The sequence below is a fragment of the Lissotriton helveticus genome, chromosome 6, assembly GCF_964261635.1.
Source record: "Lissotriton helveticus chromosome 6, aLisHel1.1, whole genome shotgun sequence".
NCBI lineage: Eukaryota > Metazoa > Chordata > Amphibia > Caudata > Salamandridae > Lissotriton > Lissotriton helveticus.
The window spans coordinates 1,198,329,418-1,198,348,867 of record NC_136067.1 but is presented as its reverse complement, the minus strand read 5'-3'; the positions used below and the strand labels follow the sequence as shown (position 1 = coordinate 1,198,348,867).

The window sequence follows — 19,450 nt, the reverse complement described above, 5'->3', positions numbered from 1 at the left end:
TTTGATGAGAATTATACTGGAAGCCTCCAGGTTTTGCTGAGGATGCTAACTTTGATAGATGTTTGGGGTCACTTTTAAATTGTACAAGAAACTTAGGATCTAACTTCTTAGAGAACTTGTAGAAGTGTACAAAACAAAATATTTAGGAATAGCAACCTATGATTCTGGGCTATGGGGAATTAAGGATTAAAATTTCATTCACATTTGTTACGGGAAACTGTGCCATATGTCTCTGATTTTATTAAAATTCGAACGATCCTTCTGTGGCTGTACATTTCGACTATGTTCTAATCATGAAATGTTTATGGACTGCAGGAATTCGAATAAGGCAACTAACATTCCTTGGTTGGCATAAAAAAGAGTGCCAAAAGTATGGTATTACAGCATAGCCTTTTAAAGTAAATATATCCTGTTAGAACTGTGGGTCTCTAGTTGGCTGAGGTAGGTACCTTAGTCCAAATAGGGACCCTTGCGTCTAGTCAGGGAAAGGAGGGACAAAATCTTAGATAACCCCTGCTCAGCCCCCCGTAGCTTGGCACGAGCAGTCCAGCTTATCTCCAAGGAAATGTGTAAAGTATTTGCAACCACACTCCCAGTAACACAGTGATAGCACCGCAAATGGACACCACACTGATTTAGGAAAAAAGCGGTATCTTTATCAAGAAGAAATACGATGAGACGAAACAATAAAAATATCCAGCATATGTTTATTCGTAATATTTCACTGGGCCGGTTATTAGGCCAACAATCACTTGCAGTTTCTTGCGGTATTAATGAGCAGTTCGCAATGTTCTAATGCAGTCCTAATGCAATGCTATGCAGTTCGTAATTTAGAAATAAGACAGTCCTTAATGCAATTACTAATGCGGATTGTAAAACAATTAATAATGCAGTTTGTAGTGCAAGTAGTAATGCGGATCGTAAAAGCAAGTAATAATGCAGTTCGTAGTGGAAACTAACAGAGGATGTGAGTCCCACCCGGCGTCCATTGATCTCCATGACCCTCACAACTCTAGCTCTACTTGGTCCAAATCTAACATGTTCATGCCAAGGCCAATACATTCCATCCTTTCTAACCCGAACAGAGAACCTCCTTGCAATCTTAGATGCAGCAATACTGACAACCTCACCCGTGTGAATGTCACCCAGACTCCTTCCCCAATCCAGTATGGCTTAAATGTGTACTACTTAGTTGCAGATCAGCCAGTAAACACGCCTCCGATATCTTCGATCTCATCCAACACAATAATTTAGACATTATCATCCTCACTGAAAATTGGCGAAATCCCACTTCCACTCTCATCTTAGACCTCCGAGTACCTCCCACTCATGACATAATTAGGCTAGACAGAGCTCTGAAATTGGGTGGCGGCCTAGCCCGTGTTGACAGGAACACACTCTTGATTTCTCACTTAGAGTCCTCTACACCTTCCTCCTGTGAATACCTCTGTCTCAGCATCTCATGTATGAACCTACCGATTTGAAAACTTCACACCTTTTACCACCCCCTGGGAGACAATCTCCCTTTCATTGAGCAGCTAATGGAAATCAACTCTAGCGATGTCGACAGCGGTGTCCCAAATCTTCCTTGGTGATTTCAACCTTCACTGGTCTAACCCCAATGACCCGCTGTATCTTGCCTTAAATCTTTCTTAAATTATCAAGAACTGACTCAGCACTGTGACCTACCAACTCATATTAAAGGAGAAACTCTAGACCTCATCATCTCTAAAGAGCAGACTATCACCCTAGATTCCATTACCCCGTGTGACTGGTCCGACCACCACAGCATCCTCTTTTATATTAATAGGGAAGAGTTGATGAGGAAGGCTCAACCACCGAAATCAAAGATATGGAAAAGGGACCTCAGATCAATAAACTCTGACGAACTAGCTGCCCACTGTAAATCTGCCCTCTCCTCCCAAGCTGACCTGGTCAAGGTGCAATCACTCACTGACGCCTACGTTTCGACAATCTCTAACATCATGGATAACATTGCTCCACTCCAGCAAAAAATGCCTCAACAAAAATGTTCAAACCATGGTGTAACGAAAACTTAAACATGGATAGCTGCAACCTTAGGGCAGTTGAACGTTCCTGGCGAGCCAATCCCTCCTCGGACCAACTAAAACTCCTTAGAGGTACCAGGAGCCTCTACAACAAACAAATCAAGAGCGCTAAGGCTGGCTACTTCAGACACCAACTGGATCAAGCGGTAAACCGCCCCAAGAAACTTTTTTAATTGGTGAAACAGCAATCAGTCGTTGGTCCTAACCACACTAATCCTGGTGGCCACCCTCCCTCATGCGACGAACTTGCCGCTTTCTTCACTGAGAAATCAAGACTCATCTCCACTGACCTCACCTCTAAGAAGGCTCTATTACCTTCTTCCAGTGCCGACTCACCCCCTGACTCCTTTGAAAATCGACCACCACATATACCAAGAACAATGGTCATGGGACACCTTTGCTCCACTTAGTGAAAATGACATCAACAAGATTCTTCAGAATATCAACCCTTCCAACCACTTCAGTGACCCATCTTCAAAGAAATCAAGAATGCACTCTTCCCCACCTGGACAAGGATTGTAAACGCTTCTCTATCACAAGGCATGATCCCGACTGTCTAAAAGCAGCTCAGGCATCACCTATACTACAAAAACTAACGCTGACAAATCTGATCTCAATAACTTCCTCCCCATTTCCAACATGCCCACCCTAGCAAAACTCCTAGAAAAATGTGTACAATCCCAACTTTGTGCTTACATAAGAATTACCAACTCCTAGACTAGCATCAATACGGCTTTAGGAAGGGGCACAGCACCGAATAGGCTCTCACTCACGTTATGGATGACATTTTAAAAATACTCGACCAAAACAAATCCTGCCTCCTGATCCTCCTTGACCTTTTCTCCGCATTTGACATGGTTAATCATGACAACCCCCTATCCATCCTGCAAAACAGAATGGGTTTTTTCTGATCAGATGTACAATGGTTCTTGTCCTTCCTACATCACAGATCACAAAGAGTCAAGGCAAACCACTCTCTCTCCCAGTGCTCTCCTGTACTCATGGGGGTCCCCCAACGGTCCAGTCTATCTCCTATCCTCTTCAACCTTTTCTTGAAACCTCTTGCTAACTCACTAAACTCCATGGACATTCTCTTCCACATGTATGCTGACGACACACAACTATATCTGAACATCTCATCCCCGGAAAACATAATCTCACTCAACACTACCCTAACGTCTGCTCAAGACTGGTTAACGGAGAACCATCTCCTGCTCAACACTTTCAAATTGGAATTTCTGCTCATGTCCCCTCCAAACCACATCCCCATGCTAGACATCTAGCTGAGCCACCTCACTGCTTTCAACTGCTCTCCTCTCATCATAGACTCAGCCAATTCTCTCGGAATCACCATGCACAAGCACCTGAATATGAAAAATCATATCAGCAATGTATGTAAGGGAGCAAACCACTTGATGAGGTCACTCAGAAATATCAAACCTTTCCTTCCTCTAAATGATTTCAAGCAGGTGGTCCAAGCGCTTGTCTTGCCGAGGCTAGACTATGGCAGTGTTACCCTCTGTGACCTTCCCAAATTTGCCCTGGCTCCACTAAAGGCGTCACTGAATGCTGTGGCAAGACTGGTTACAGACACCAAACAAAACAAACATATATCCCCAGTCCTAAAATCTCTCAAATGGCTGCCCTATGAAGCACAAATTCACTTAAAGATTGCTGCTCTGATGCACAAAGCCCTTCACTTCAATACTCCCATGTACCTTGCACAAAAACTTAAACTATCCTGTGGTGTAAGAGCTTCAAGCAGCGCCTCTACCTTCCTCTTGAAATCACTCATCCTTAACAAAAAGAGAAGTTGTCACCGAGCCTTCTCCGGTGCTGCCCAAAGATATGGAACTCTCTCCTACCGGAAGTACACAGAATCTCTTCAACTACGGCGTTCAAAGTGGAAGCAAAAGATTCCAAATGAACAAATTCCTACCCTAAGGGATAGGCTCATGTGCCCGCTGATATTGTTCCTACTACCATTGTACCTCCACTTGATACGGCTCTTGTTTACTGCATACTGTGACCTCCCTCGTTGCCCGCTTACACCTGTTTATTGTATTACCCTCCAGGTTGCAATTGTCCGGAAATCTGCGACCATTCCTGTTTTTGCTTTTTTGTCTCTCCTACTTGATGTGGATATTGCATTTATGTCCTTCCTCCCAACATATTGTAAAGCGCTCTGACATTCCTCTGGATTTTGTTCATGCTATATACAGATCCCCCAGGATATAGAGGCATGGATTAGCAAATTTAGCGGCACAAAAATGGAAATTTAGCGGCACAAATATGGAAATTTAGCAGCAATTTTGCTGCATTTTATTTGGCCATTTTTCCTACAACAAACACAGATATCTTAGTTTTTTTTTAGTTATTTAACAACATGAAGCTATGTATATTTGGTTTATTTACAATGTAGACACTTTGTTTTCCTTGAAAAGCAAAAGACTGCCCGTCAGCAGCCCAAGGCAGCAAAACAGCATTACAGGCGTCCCGCGTTGCGTGCAGAGAGGCAGTGCTTTATATCGTGGTGTCAGCGCCTCCCCAATGCAGCAGCTGTGCCCAGTTCAGTGGTGGTGCACCCTGGGACCACAAGTCTCATCAGGGCTCAAAAGGTTTCCAGGTCCGTGCTTGAATTATCAACTAGTCCAGATTTTCACTTTGCATGTTGGGATTTTTAGCTCTGTAGTTATAATAGGGTAAACAAACTACAAGTTTCAAAACCCAAAGAAAAAGCTTGGTATGTATGACTCACTCACCTATGGGCTTGTAAACTAGAGAGCTCTGCTCACACCACTGGAAGATAACGTTTTGGTTAAACATCAACGTTTGCACACATTCTCTCAAATGTTACTTTTCTGGGCCTTTTAAACATGAGATAGCTGTAAAGTAAAAGGTCATACTTGTGTTTCTGATGTCTTCATTAGCTGCTAGGCCGAGTTATTATAGCACACTGCCTCTTTAAAGTGCTGGCTGCGAGTTGCTTCTGGGCCCAAGCCACACTCTCCACATTCTTTTTTAGAAATAACAGAAGGTTGTAATCTCAGGCGAAATGAGAGGCTTGTTCTGCAAACACGCCTCCAGTATACATTGTTCAGCCACATAATCCCCTCGCTGACAAACAAATGTCTGTGGTTGCAGAGAGGAAACCTGCCTATCTTACAAAAGTGGTGGAGCAGGATCCTAATGCGTCAAAGTGACCCTTCAATCCAGTGAAGAAATCTGCAGGAGGGCTCCTCATGTGTTTCATGAAGCAATCAGGAAAAGGAGCACAGATTCCTGGTTCTGACTTTGCACACCAGAGATCTGTATAGAGTCACGTTTAGAGTTCATGTTCTAGCCATTCTCACCACGTGTGACATTTAGACTGATGTGAGTAAAAGCTCAGCGTGACCTCCCAATGTGTGATCCTCAATCACATCAAGTGAGAGTTTAGGTCTTTGAAACCTAGCAAGTCAGAGCTCGTATAATATGAGACAAGGACATGGAACCCTCCTGAGTTGCAAGAGTAACGTGTTTTTGAACTAAACTGAACATGAAGCAATTACTTTGAATTGCTATTGTGAATAAGTGGCAACTGGCTGTTTTTTACTGGCACAACCAGTATTTTACTGTCCCAACTGCTCCAAAAATTAGGAAAATCATTTGAAGTTGGTATTTTTGTACTTTCAATACATACTTTAAATAGTAAATATAATAAGAAAGCACTTTAAAATGTGTTCTACTGTTGCTTTTTGATCCCTAGCTGATAATTCAAGTAAATAAAGAGAAAGGCCATGTTGAAAATTCATGCAGACGATTTTCTATAAGGTTCTATATAAATTTCCCCTTCTAATTTCTATCCAAACTATCTTCTTTCGGGCAGTCATGTTACTTCGGAAATCGCCATCCAGCATTTAATTCTTTTGCTACTGGGGGAAATGTTTACTTCAAACAACGTGGGAAAATACCATTCTCCCAAAACAGTTAATAGTGCCCCTGACTACCAAAGGCACCAGATTCTGCCTCTGTTTCTAATTGACGACACGTTGCTAAGGCGTTTTTCTCACTGACTCTTCCAAACACAACTGTCTCTTTAGCGCAACCGTTCCCGTCTGTCCAATCGTGTCACAGATTCAATCCGTGCACGTTCAGCAGAGGACTACTATTGGTGAAAGTATCTCTCGTTAACGAATCACACTGAAGCTAGCTGTGATTTTTTGCCGGGTCCTATAGTTTCACAATCACATAACGTGTCTTTTAGCATCCGCCGCCTCAGAGCTCTGTGAACCGCGTCAATCAGTTTGGTGCCCTGAACTTATTCAGACCCCCCAGGATATAGCGGCTTTTGTAAAAATGCCGCCCGATTTCTACAAAAGTGCCGATTTCGCGGGCACTTTTGTAAAAATCGCGGCATTTTTACAAAAGTGTCGATTTCCCAGCAAACCGCGAAATCGCGATATCCTGGAGGGTCTGTATATAAAACTTTATCAATTAAATAACAATAAATAAACTAATGTCGATTCTAAAAACTAGTAATAATGCAGTTTGTAATGCAAGGAGTAATGCGGATCATAAAAGCAATTTGGCACCGATCGCGGTGCTAGTGAAGATCTCTATACCACTCTTGGCTGACCCGCGGTCAGCGACTGCCAAAATATGGCCCAATATGAAGGAAAAAAAGTGAAGCTCCACAATCCGACCCTGGTACTGCCACTCCTTGGCGAGTATGGGCCACGATACTGATTTGAGCAGAGGCTCACACGGCAAAGATGGGAAAGGCCGAGAGCGGTTTCTCGTAGCACGCACTCCGCCCCAGGCGGCGACACACGCACGCTTGCTAAGCATTACCTGGGTGGATGCAGTCTCTCTCTCCTCTCCTCACACTGTGTGGCTTCGGGGTGGCGGCGGCTGCTCCTTGAAGTGAGAGTCGGGCTACCAGGCGATGGCCTCGCAGCTGATCGGCTTCAGGCGCGACTCCGTTGATCTTTGGCAAAGGACCTTGAACCCACAATGGTGAAGGTTCACTGGTCTCTCCTTGGCAAAGGCAGGCTCGGGTCTGCGGTGGTGATTTCTCACGGTTCCCTCTTGGGACGACGGTCCGGGCCGATGGCGATAACGATCACAGTACTTCTGGTCATGCTGTCGATCGAAGCAAAGTGCAAGATTGCTCCGGGCCACATGGTCACGGGGCAATTCTCACAAAGGTCTCAGGCTGCAAAAAGCACACGCACACAGCGTCGCTGAGACACACTGGGAAACTTTGATGTTCCTAATTTCCCACAACTGGGAGCCAGCTCCTCTTGGGCCCTTGGCGACAAGTTACTTCAGAGCACAGCACACAGTAAAGTCTTTTCAAGCATGGGGACACAGCACACAGCAAACTCCCTTGTCCTCTCCTTAGTCAAATCATCAAACTGCAGGCCAGCCCCAGAACACACAGCAAGGGCAGTCCTTCTCTTCAGTCTCTTCAGCTGTTCTTCTTTGGCAGAGGTTCCTCTTGATCACAAAGTAGAATCAATCCTTTTTCAGGCTTGAGTTCAGTCTTGAGTTCAGGGGTTTCAGCTCTCACATTTATACCCCTAAATGCTTCTGTAGTCTTTGTGTTCAGGGCCCTCTGAGCCCGGTACAAACCAGACCTGGGTGTCTTCCTGCCAGTGCACACCTTCTTTCTTTGATAGTCAGGGTTTTGGGCCCCAGAAGCTCCGCAGGAGGTGGAGGCATTCTTTTGTGGCAGCAGCACAGCCCTCTTCGCATCAAAGGGGCTACACCTGATACCTTCGGATTAAGTTCTCGCTATGGAAGCAGGTACCTATTCCATGAGGTGGGATGCGTGCATATGCAATGGTCTCTCTACACTATCTATTTTACATGTTATGCTGTTTTGAAAATATTACATAGAAATAAGGTAACGTTTTACTACCATTCTTGAGAGAGACTCGTTTTAGCCAATATAGGCAAGTCATGTTTTTTGTACAATCGCTGTCTTCCATGGGCGTTTGCTTGTTGGTAGTGAATTTTAGCCAGAGTACAATTAAAGACAGCACCGAAACAGTGATGCCTGCAGCGTCACTGCCCTACAGTGGACATCACCAAAGGCTCCCATGCCACTGAGGAAATGTGAAATGTAAGTCCTGTATTATGTCACATGCAGAGGAAACTGATTTACTACCTGGATTCTGGATTCTTGCTCGGAGCGAGGTCGGATCTGCATCCCAGACACAGAGATCGTATCTCTAAATAGATCTATTTATTTCATTTTTTTAGACACGAGGTACGAAGTTCAGCTGGGCACTGCATCAAAGCCCTATGCCAATGTCCTCATGGTGAAAATTGTGTGCCCCCATGTAATTGATTTGAATCACATTTAAATCTATTATTTCTCACATATTTTCTCTTTTACCATTCAAATTGAAGGCTGGATGAATCCTATTTTTTTCAAATGCAAAATGGTATTGGTGTTGTTATTTTACACAAAAGGTTCCGTACAGGCAGACACGGGGAGCGCTTTTTTGATTTATGTGGTTGAATTATACATTTGAGTTTTTTTACAGGGGGAAGGTAGGGATAGATTTTTGGGCATGGATTTAAGGAAATGAGTGGATATGAAAGGACATGGGTGGCCATTTCTGATAAAGAAGGATTCACATTAGTGGGGAAGTCATATTTAGTTGATGTTCTATGGAAGTTTGTGTAGAATACTGATGTTCGTTTATAACATTGCAGTTACCCCTGATGAAGGGCTGATAAGCCCCAAATGCATTGGGTTAATGTAAATTAGGCCACCCAGGGTGAACAATTCATCCCTACATGCTTTAGAATATACCCACGGATGGGCACTTCTTATACGTTCGAAATTAGAAATCATCCTGCCTTTAATGTGAATGAAAATAGAGAAACAATTGTGAGAAAATAATGGATTAATATGAAATACGTTACAAAAAATGGAGTCTTTGGAATATTACATTACTTTGCTGTGCGACTTGTAGCTGGAGTGACATGATGCTCCACATTTCATGGAGTCACTACAAAATGGGCCACCGGAGTGATTGCTAGGGTGCTTATCTCTCTTTCCATGAGCAAGTGACCCTACCTTTTTGCATTTTTTGCTGCAGTCTGGGTCATGCAGCATATTACCAAAGCAAAATTCACCAAAGACCACAGGGTGTTCTGCTGGGAACAAAGCTATTGGGATCAGATTGGTGCAAACTCATTGACTAGTGGAGGAGAGTGGGCTAGAAGGACCCTCTCTGCAATGTTATGAGGAGGGTTGCTGTATGTGTATCAGATCCTCAATCAGTCTGGCCATGTGCTTTATTGGAACAATACTTTCCTTACAAGTGTGCCCACTGAATACCAAGACTTAGTACCCATTATGCAGCTCCGATTTCATAGGCACTGCTGCTGTTGTGTTCATTCAAATGCAGAGGTAGCATACATGGAACAGTAAATATATACTATTTTTACTGTCTTTCCTCTTTTGAAGAAATAAAAACATCAGGTCAGGTGAATGGGAGCCCCTGCCTACACCCTCCACTTAAAAACAAAACCATGTATTAAAGGTATTTGTATAACAAAGATCTACTGGGCAGCGCAATGTTTTAAATATAACATGTCAGGTTCATAAAGATTATATTATATGAGCTTGTTACATATAACCACATTGGTGATAGACATAATGGAAAAGGAATATGGGAGAAGTGTAGCAAAGGAGATTGAAAGTCTTTCGTCACTGAAGTACAATTTGAAGAAGAAACTTTTTACTTCTTTCCAGAAACTTGAAGGATCGGTATTACATCAAATGTGATCAAGAATAAAGTTTCCGGGGGCGTGGTCTGACGCCGAAGAAAATGGCGGCTGGTTAATGCCTTTTCAGACCGAAACTTGAGGATTTTTGATGTGACAGGCGGTGTTGGCTCTCTGTCACCTTCATATTTATCAAGAATTGCCTTCCGATCACCTCTGGATCCTAATGGTGCCATTTGCAGTCGTAGTAAGACCGATAATGCTTCTTTCATTTGAAATGTGTGACTGGATTCGCGGCTGCTATTTTGTTTCATCTTATCCAACGGTGCATTATCGGCACTGCTGCACTTCTGCTTTCTGTCAGAGACAAAATGTGGCTTCATTCAATACTTCTGAACTTTGACTTTCATACCAGTTTTTGATGTGCATTACCTCTCTGCACTGTGCTGCCAATGCAATTGAACTTTAATACTGGTTACTGCTATTTTTCCTCTCTATGTATACGGCTAGGTCTCTTTACTTTGTGGCAACATTGCTAATACCATCTTTATATGAGAGTTGACGAGCCTTCCGAACTGTGACATTATATTCTATTTTTTGGCTCTTCAATTTTTTATATGCATTTCCTCTCTACAATACTTCTACAAAACTAAATGGACTTATTAATAACACCAGTCGCTGCTTCTACTTAATTTTTTCTTCTCAGTGCATGCAGCCAGATTTTATTACTTTGTGACAGCATTCCTAATACTTTTATTATATAAGAAGTTGGTGAACTTTCAAGACTGTGCTCTTATATTATATTTTTGTGTTGTCTCTATTACCTACACGATATTGTGTCACACACCACTTGTTACAAATTTGTGCAGCTTTTGCTTTTCTATTAGTGTGACACACATGTCTATGGGGAAGATTAAGGCTGGTAGAGGCACTGCTTGGACATCCACTCCATTACCACGTGCACCACAATCCATACCTGGAATCCTTTTTCAGTTTTGCAAGGAGATATGGAGAACTTGGATCAATCTACACACTCCCACCTCACAGAAACAGCGACCATATCACCGCGTTCACCATTTCTAACCCTCATTCCTCCACGTCAAAAGGGAAAAATGTGCCTAAAATACCAACTTCTTTGGTGTTAACAAGAGAGTTAAAAAAGATCCGCCTTCGAAGACTGCATCTCCACCGGCAACATCCTTAGATTTACTTCTAGAAGAGATCTGAGCACTTAAACCATATATGGAGAAAACAAACTTATGCTTGCAAGCCCTGGAAGATAAATGGTCTACTCTTGACGATTACCTTAATTCAATTGAACTTCAAAAAGACTCTTTACCAATCTCCTCTCAACAGATTCACCCCATGGAAGCGGAAATTCTACAATTGCAGAAACAAGGGGACAATCTTAAAAACCGAGGCAGATTTAACAATTTGCAAATTTATGGTTTGATCGAAAGACTTCCTAGCCATGTGCCCTGCTCTACGTACACTGATTGCCAGATTTGGTTTAATTCATCCATGTCTCTTTAAAGTAACTTATAAAACCAAAACAACCTCCTACGAAGATCCAGCCTTACTTCAACAATTTCTTGACAGCTGTAAAAAGGATTCTATGGAGTTCGCAAGATCATCCTTTACTTGATCATTTCCTTCCTCTTGCTAATGTTGTTGATTATACCTTTACAAATGTTCTCATTATTGTCTAATAGTCCCTCCTTATGTCTCCGCATTCTAGGTGTCGTTATCTTTGACCCATCCATTCTTGTGTAATCTGTTTGATTCGCTATTTCCTCATGGTCTCTCCCGGAGTTTCGTGACTGGTTGTTCGTCTTCTCTTTGTGTCTTCAACACCCTCCATCCATGTTTGAGTTTTTGGTATGTGTTATTGTCATTTTTACTTGTTTATTCTATATATTTATTTTTTCTCCTATTTTTCTTTCTTTGCTCCTCCTTCTTCCTTTCTTTTCCTGTTTCTGTTTCGTTATCATTCTCTTTGTATCTTAGTTCTTCCTATTGGAGTGCACATTTTTCATTTTCTTAAGCATTACGAATATCATATCATACTCTTGTTTTGCTGTAATGTTTCACTCGTTCTACTTTATATAGTTGATTAATGATGTTGTGTGTTATTTGCTGGAATGTTAAGGGTTTGGGTACGCCCATTAAAAGACAAAGGGGTTCTTACCCATTTATCTAATCCTAAATCAGATATTGTATTTTTACAAGAATCCCATTTAATAGCTTCAGAAGTTATTAAACTTGAGCGACAATGGGCGGGACATGTTTTTTCCTCTCCAGGAACTAGCAACAGAAATGGAACTGTAATTCTTGTCCATAAGAAACTTAAAATCTCCCTTCTTTCTCAGGTTTCTGATAATGAAGGTTGATGGTTAATTCTTCACCTTAAAGTCAATGTTGTACCTATTACTTTGTTTAATACATATGCACCTTCTAAACCTGACAGTAATTTCTGGCCACACATTTTTACCCTTTTGATGTCTATTGCCACACCATATATTATTTTCGGTGGGGACTGTAATTTAATTGTTGACCCCTACATTGATCGTATACCAAAAACATCTTTTAGTTCCTCCCCAATGCATCAACATTTTACCACTCTCATATCCCATAGATCTCTAGTTGACTCCTGGAGACTCTGACACCCACAGCTCCTTGAATACACTATTTTCTCCCCCACTCATCTCTCACAATCACGCATAGACTATTTATTCGTATCAAAAGCACTAACACAATCTATATTACAAGCGGATATAGGATCCATACTGATCTTCGACCATGCTCCTATAATACTGGACCTAGAGTTATTCCTGGTTAATAACGCTAGTAGAAGATGGCACTTTAATACCTTTTTCATTAGCTGACCAAACTTTCACTTCATCTTTTGATAATTTCATTACTGATTTTTTTAAACATAACTTATCTGTTCCATCCTTTTCTACTGTTTGGGACACCTTTAAAGCTTCAGCCAGAGATTTTATCATTTCTTATGTTGCCAAAAAGAAACGTCAAAGTTCCCACAAAGCGAATGAAATACTTAAAACTATAAAACTGTTAGAATCCCTCAATACAACAACTAATTCTGCAGCTGATCTTAATAATCTAATCAAAGAACATTTTAAATATAATAAATTATCCACAGAGAATGCTTCTGCCTATCTTCTTCGAGGTAGTGCTCGCTACTATGGCAGCCAAAACAAAGCAGGCAAACTCCTTGCTTTGTATCTTAAAATCAAGAAAGATCACTCTTTATTATTGATTATGTATTACATTTTGCATCTGCCCAAGTAACTAAAAACTTGGAGATTCTGGAGGAAATTAAAAAGTATTATACCTCCCTTTATACTCTGAACTTATACCGGATTCTGCAGACATACAAAATTATCTTGCTTCAATGCAAAAACAATTTTCCACAGATAGTGATTCCTCACCACTGGAACAAGATATTACCATAAAAGATATTTCACATGCTTTAAAACTTCTTAGAACAGGGAAGGCACTCGGTCTGGAGGGATTCCCTGTGGAATTATACTCCCATTTGTCCAAATCCCTCCTTCCCTATCTTCTTTCATTATTCTTGCATTTCATTTCCTCAAATGCATCCACTAGTACTTTTCAAGACGCACTCATCTGTTTAATTCCTAAAGAAGGGAGGGATTCTTATATCTGTAAAAATTGAAGACCGATATCACTAGGTAATTCTCACTATAAAATATTTGCTAAAATTCTTGCTCTTCGGTTGGAGCCTATTTTACAATACATTATTTGTAAGGAACAATCTGGCTTTATTAAAGGGTGGAACATTTCTGACAATAGCAGGACTTTCTTTAATATATTGCACAAATCTAACTCACTCACTTGCAGCTATCTCTTTAGATGCAGAGAAAGCTTTTTATCGAATGGATTGGTCGTTTATTTTTAATACTCTATCCTGATTTGGTTTTGGTCCTAAATTGATTTCTTATATTTCTTTATTATACACCTCACCCAAAGCTTCCATTTTTGCTAATGGTTCTATTTCTAGTTCTTTTACATTGCAGAGAGGAGTCCACAAAGGATGTCCCATTTCCCCTCTTCTTTTTATTCTGGCACTAGAACCCTTTTTAGCCAAAATCAAACAAAACTCTAACATATATGGTTACCAACATGATAAATTTCAGGTTAAAATAAGTATCTATGCAGATTACATTCTGTTATTTTTATCGAAACCAGAACATTCTATTCCACCTTTCACTGCAGAAGTCAATGCTTTCTCCTTAATCTGTGGTTATAAGTTGAACCATTATAAATGCAAAGTACTACCACTTAAGATTTTATGTTTTAAACAAGACTTTGTCTCTACTAATATCGCATGAAACTCCCAAATGCTTAAATATTTAAGTCTTTGGTTTGCTCCCTATATTAGACACACCCTTTCCTTAAACATAACCCATGTCCTTTCTACTTTATCTACATCTACTTCCGAATCGCATCCTCTATACTTATCCTGGTGGGGCAGACTTGACATTATTAAAATGATGCTTGCTCCTGTCATTTTTTACATGATCTCAGCTATTCCTCTCAACCTTCCAGCGTACTTTTTCAAAACAATTCATTCTATCTTATTGATATTCGTATGGAATAAGAAAACACCACATATGTCCTTAATAAAACTCAAATGTCCTAAATCACAGGGTGGTCAACTTTCCAGATTTTAAACTTTACCACAATGCATTTATTCTTAAACAGCTTTCTAAGGGCCAGATGTATCAAACAGTTTTACCCATTCTGTGTCTATGGGAAAATGTGTTAATACATCTGGCCCTAAATCCTTAAATCATTCCACTTCTAATCCCTCTCCATTGTGGAAAGATCTAAAGCACTCTTTCCTATCTCCCTTCTCCCTTGATGAATCCCTTACCTTCACTCACAAGACACGTTTTCTATCCTCACCTATACAGAATACTACTCATAAACTATTTCTTTCTTTATGTTGTCCCATCTCTCAGGTAAATACCAGTTTCTTAATTCATCCATTTGCATAGTAATCTCCTTAAAATTAAAAACAAACCTATCTTTTGGAAGGCTTGGCGAGACAGAGGTTTACTTTGGATTCATCCGCTTTACCTAGATGATTCTTTTCTTACTTTTTCTTTTGCACAATCACTTTATAAATTACCAAAATCATTCTCTGTCAAATGTAAGTTATTGACCCAAAGTATAGCTGATTCCTTATTTCTAATATCCTCTACACCATCCTGCTCATTGCCTCACCGCAATATTCTCCCCGTTTTAATTGCCAATTCTAGCGCCTTCATCTATTTACAAATTTCTCAATACATCCATTGAACATAGAATTAAAACTAACATAAAACTTCAATGGGAGTCCTAATTCCACTCTTCATGGCCCACTGCGTTTTGGGACAAACTATGGCTGAAACTCCGCAAGACTTCAAGATCAACCAGGACGACACAAACACTTTTCTTTATATATAATCAAATTATGTTCACACCAATGTCCTTACATAAATTCAAACCTACCCTTTCCTCAAATTGCTAGTCATGCGACACTTCTCATGCAGACTTATTTCACATGCTCTTTTCTTGCCCTTTCACGCATCAGTTCTGGTTGAAGGTTCGGTCTCAAATTAATGCCATCTGTCACACTCATTTCCCCTTTTCCCCATCAGCTATCTTTCTAGGTACACTATCTGAACATTGGCAAACCCTCTCTTATAACATGGACGTTGTGGATTTATTAATTGTACTTGCTTTCCAACAAATAACAAAAAAAAGGAAACACTCCACACAACTTTCCTTTCAAATTTGGTGGTACAGTGTATGTTATACCCATCAACTGGATCATGCTTACGTCTCCCCCATGTCTCTACTCCTGAAACGAGAATGCATATGGTCCCCTGCAACTATTTTCTTGGATACTTCAGCACAAAAGTTTACCCAACACCATCCATCATTGGAAGAAGTTCCCAAACCGCCATGAATGATTTATAGTGTTATATTGTTTACTTATATATGTAGTTATATAACTTATTTCTCTATTCTTTTTCAGTTGTTATTACATTCTTTTTACAGCTATTGTTTCTTACAGTATTGATATCATTTATACAGTATTAAGCTCTATTACATTCATATGTATATATTTAGTCAAGTTATTAGTACTTCTTTTTCCCCTTGTTTTCTTTTTCTTCCTTTTTTATTTTTCCACAGTTATTGTGTATGCAACTACTTTCTTTTTTTACCTTCATCTCTTTTCATAGAGTATGATGTTAATTCACTCATTGTTTATTTGCCTTCTTATACTTTATCTGATTGCTTGTACTTGGTTGAATTTTTTCCAAAATAAAAATCTCTGTTTAAACTTAAAAAGAATAAAGTTTCCAAATCTTGGGGCAAACAGGGGCATAAAAAACGTGAGTGGGCCCCCCTGCAACATATGTTGAAGGGGCCCCTCACACTCACATCAGTAGGGGCTGAGGGGGCCCACCTCCAGTATGGGTAAGCCTGGGACCCTCACGCACTGCAGGGGCCTTTGTTACACCCCTAGGGGCAGAGTACAAAAAAGCTTATGTAGATGTTTTACTTTTTCTAGATTTGTGGACTTTGAAGACCAAACTGTCTCTGCTCTTAATATTTCTGGAGATGATCACAAGGGAAAATTAAATAAATAATATTTTTCCCCTCGTGGGCGTCTCTCGAAATCCCCCACCGCCGGCCCCACCGTTCCACTGCTCTTACCAGCAGCAGCTGCATGACAAGCTTTTTAAATTCTGCTGAATAGCATTCGAAAGACAGTGATGTAACCCTGAGTACAGTAATCATCACTTCCCAAAACCCAGCAGGGTGTTCTACTTTCTAATATCAGTCATTGGTTTCTCCGAGTTTTACTGGAGTCATCCTTACACTTTCAGCACTGAAGAAAGGCCTTGCTCCTTTCACCTTGGGGGCTCCTTTCACCTTGGGGTCCCTCTGTGAGGATCTGAAGTAAACAACCACAGTTGTGCATGAACGAGGCAACTGAACACTTACTTCTGTCCTCAGGAGCATTGCAATAAAAGTTTGCAGCTCATGCACCATTCAACGTCTTCGAAACAACACATAGAGTGCACTATCTCTTGCAGTCTGGAAAGCAAATTATCTCACAATGTGTTCTCCTTGCAGTGATGTGGTTGTTGCTGTGTGAGGTATTGGAGGTACCAAGCATTAGTGAGGAACGCATTCTTTCTAAGCAGCCAGTAGATGTAGCATTAGGTATATACACATGCTATGGGGTCATTATACATGCAGAATATTATGTACTATGTGGCCCATGGCTATCTTTGATGTATGACACTAGTTTGTGCTTGCTGCATTGTGCAAATATATGCATATGTATAAGGACATAGGTACTATGTCTTACTGGGAGTACTGTAGGTCAAAGTTCACGTAATTCAAAATATTGTGCATGAACACACAAATGGTGCTTCTTATGAGTCAAACACAAGGCCTGTTGTGATGAGAAAAAGAACTGTGACAACAAGGATAGCATTTTTCAAATCAACAACTATGTAAACTTCTAGAAAGCATCTACGGCGAGTGAGTAATAATAGGTTATTGTTTACTATGCTTAGAAACGGCAGAAGTGCAGTATGAAGTTCTGTATAAAAAGTTATCATTATTCATTATTGTTATTATTATTCATATTATCATCACCGGTACAAATACAATTTCTGCTAAGTCGAAGGCAAGAGGATAGCTAGATCAGGAAACTACAGCTAAAATACTTCCATACTTAGTCCTTTTGAATGTTCCTCATTCTGGGGGCTGTTCAGAAATATTGCGAAAACTGGCACTGCTGGAGAGCCCATGAGTTGCAAAATAAGTTTTATTTTCTTGACTCCATAAATGATTACTAGGTATTCAAATGCAAACGTTTGCCACTCTCTTCTTCTTATTGCTTGTTCATTTGAACATTTCGTCCCAGAGAGTATTGTATTTTTGATCAATGTAAACTGCACAATTCACATTCCTGATTGGTGATCAAAGTAACACTTTTTATATGAAAAAAAGAGCAACAGTATAATTAAAAAATACCATTAAACTGTCTTCTGCAGACTTCAGACTAACGAGCTAATAAAAATATCCTGCCCAGTGGCTATCTCCTCTAAAGACTTTTATGTGAGGGCCAACCTGGATCATGTTCAATACAAGGGCCTGGTGAGAAGATGATTGAACATGGGCAGCTTCCTAAATGCATCAATTTAAAGGCCAAATGTACAGTCTAAAAATATACAATCTGCCGGTGAAAATGATATGATCAAATTACATCAATGCACAAATGGGAGTTGAAAACATAATCGTACAGTATTTACAAAATCAAATTTGAATAGTCCATTGTATGCTTATTTTAACCACAGAAACAGAGGTGGAAATACTGTGAGATTCTGTTAGTCATATAGACACCAACCAAACGCTACTGCACCAATGGAGGGACTGACCTCGCGGGGCTTGTTTCTCGTCCTTGACACAGATGTCATGTAAAGAGCCGATTGGATCACATCTACATGACCTGCATGGATTGGGGTCCTCCGGAGACACCTAAGAGAATAGAAGAGAAATATTTTGTACACAGTTTGTTAATTATGCCACATGTTACTGTGAATTGGGCTTCTAGTTCAATCAAATTTTACATCTGCCACACAACATTAATGTCTGAGTCACATTATGATGGTGTAGCTCTGCCACTTTGGAGCATGCTATTGGTGGCTGAGCGTGTAGTCCCTGGTGGGCTTTTGTGTCACTATATATAAATAGGTCCTTTTTAGGTCGAGCCTGGGCAGCGCATTCACTGCTCTGCAAGCCATGCTGTATTGGAGTATGGAATAGAAGCACCGCCCACTCTCCGCTCATATTTGCCATTGGCTTGTGTCATTGCCCTTTGTAAATGTTGGCTTCTGATTTGTTAATAGGCTTGTTAGTACCTCCTTAGTAAATCCTTGTCTTTATTCCTTACCTCCCAGGAGGACTGGCCCTTTTACTTCATTGTTACACGGTGAGTCTTTTTTAGTCTGTAAGCACTATTTTCTTTACGTAGTTTCTCCTACTGCAGGCACAACATGCTTTCCTGCAACATTCAGTGCGCCATGCACGTTTTCACTTTCTAAACAGCCCGGGACAATGGCGGACGCTTCTTTGCATAGGTTTTGCATTTACAAGAGTTTGAGCTATTGGCATTGTACATGGTGATAGAGCGCGCGAGGTCACCCAGCCAATGATTACACCGTTTCCGGCTTCAGAGCCCATATACTTTCAATTCACACTATTCATTGACCAGGCGACTTCACGGGCTGCTACCAATTGTGTGCGTGTTCCCTATTGTTATGACTCAGTGTACCCGACTTACCATCCACCGACACGGGTACCTATGACTTCAATGGATCAGGGGCCTAGCTGTAAAAGGAAAGACAGCAAATGCAATTTCAAATGACATTCAATATTGTTTAAATGACCACGGACAACTGGAAGTTTTAAAATGTTTATCTAGAGTTCGTTATTTTCATTCATGAGATATACAAGAATAAGGCATTCAATAACTAGGATAATGTAAATGATATAACTATAGAGAAATAAAGACAGGGTAATCATCGAAATACTGT

At 40.6% G+C, this 19,450-nt stretch overlaps 1 protein-coding gene across 7 annotated transcripts in view; it reads right to left on the bottom strand.

Moving 5' to 3' along the window:
- Positions 1-19,450, bottom strand: part of LAMA2 (laminin subunit alpha 2) — a 3,430,794-nt gene that overhangs the window by 2,429,365 nt on the left and 981,979 nt on the right. For all 7 annotated transcript variants that reach the window (XM_078648920.1, XM_078648921.1, XM_078648915.1 and 4 more), the window contains exon 9: positions 18,293-18,392. In XM_078648920.1, coding sequence (XP_078505046.1) covers positions 18,293-18,392 — 100 coding nt within the window. The remainder of the gene's footprint in view (positions 1-18,292; positions 18,393-19,450) is intronic.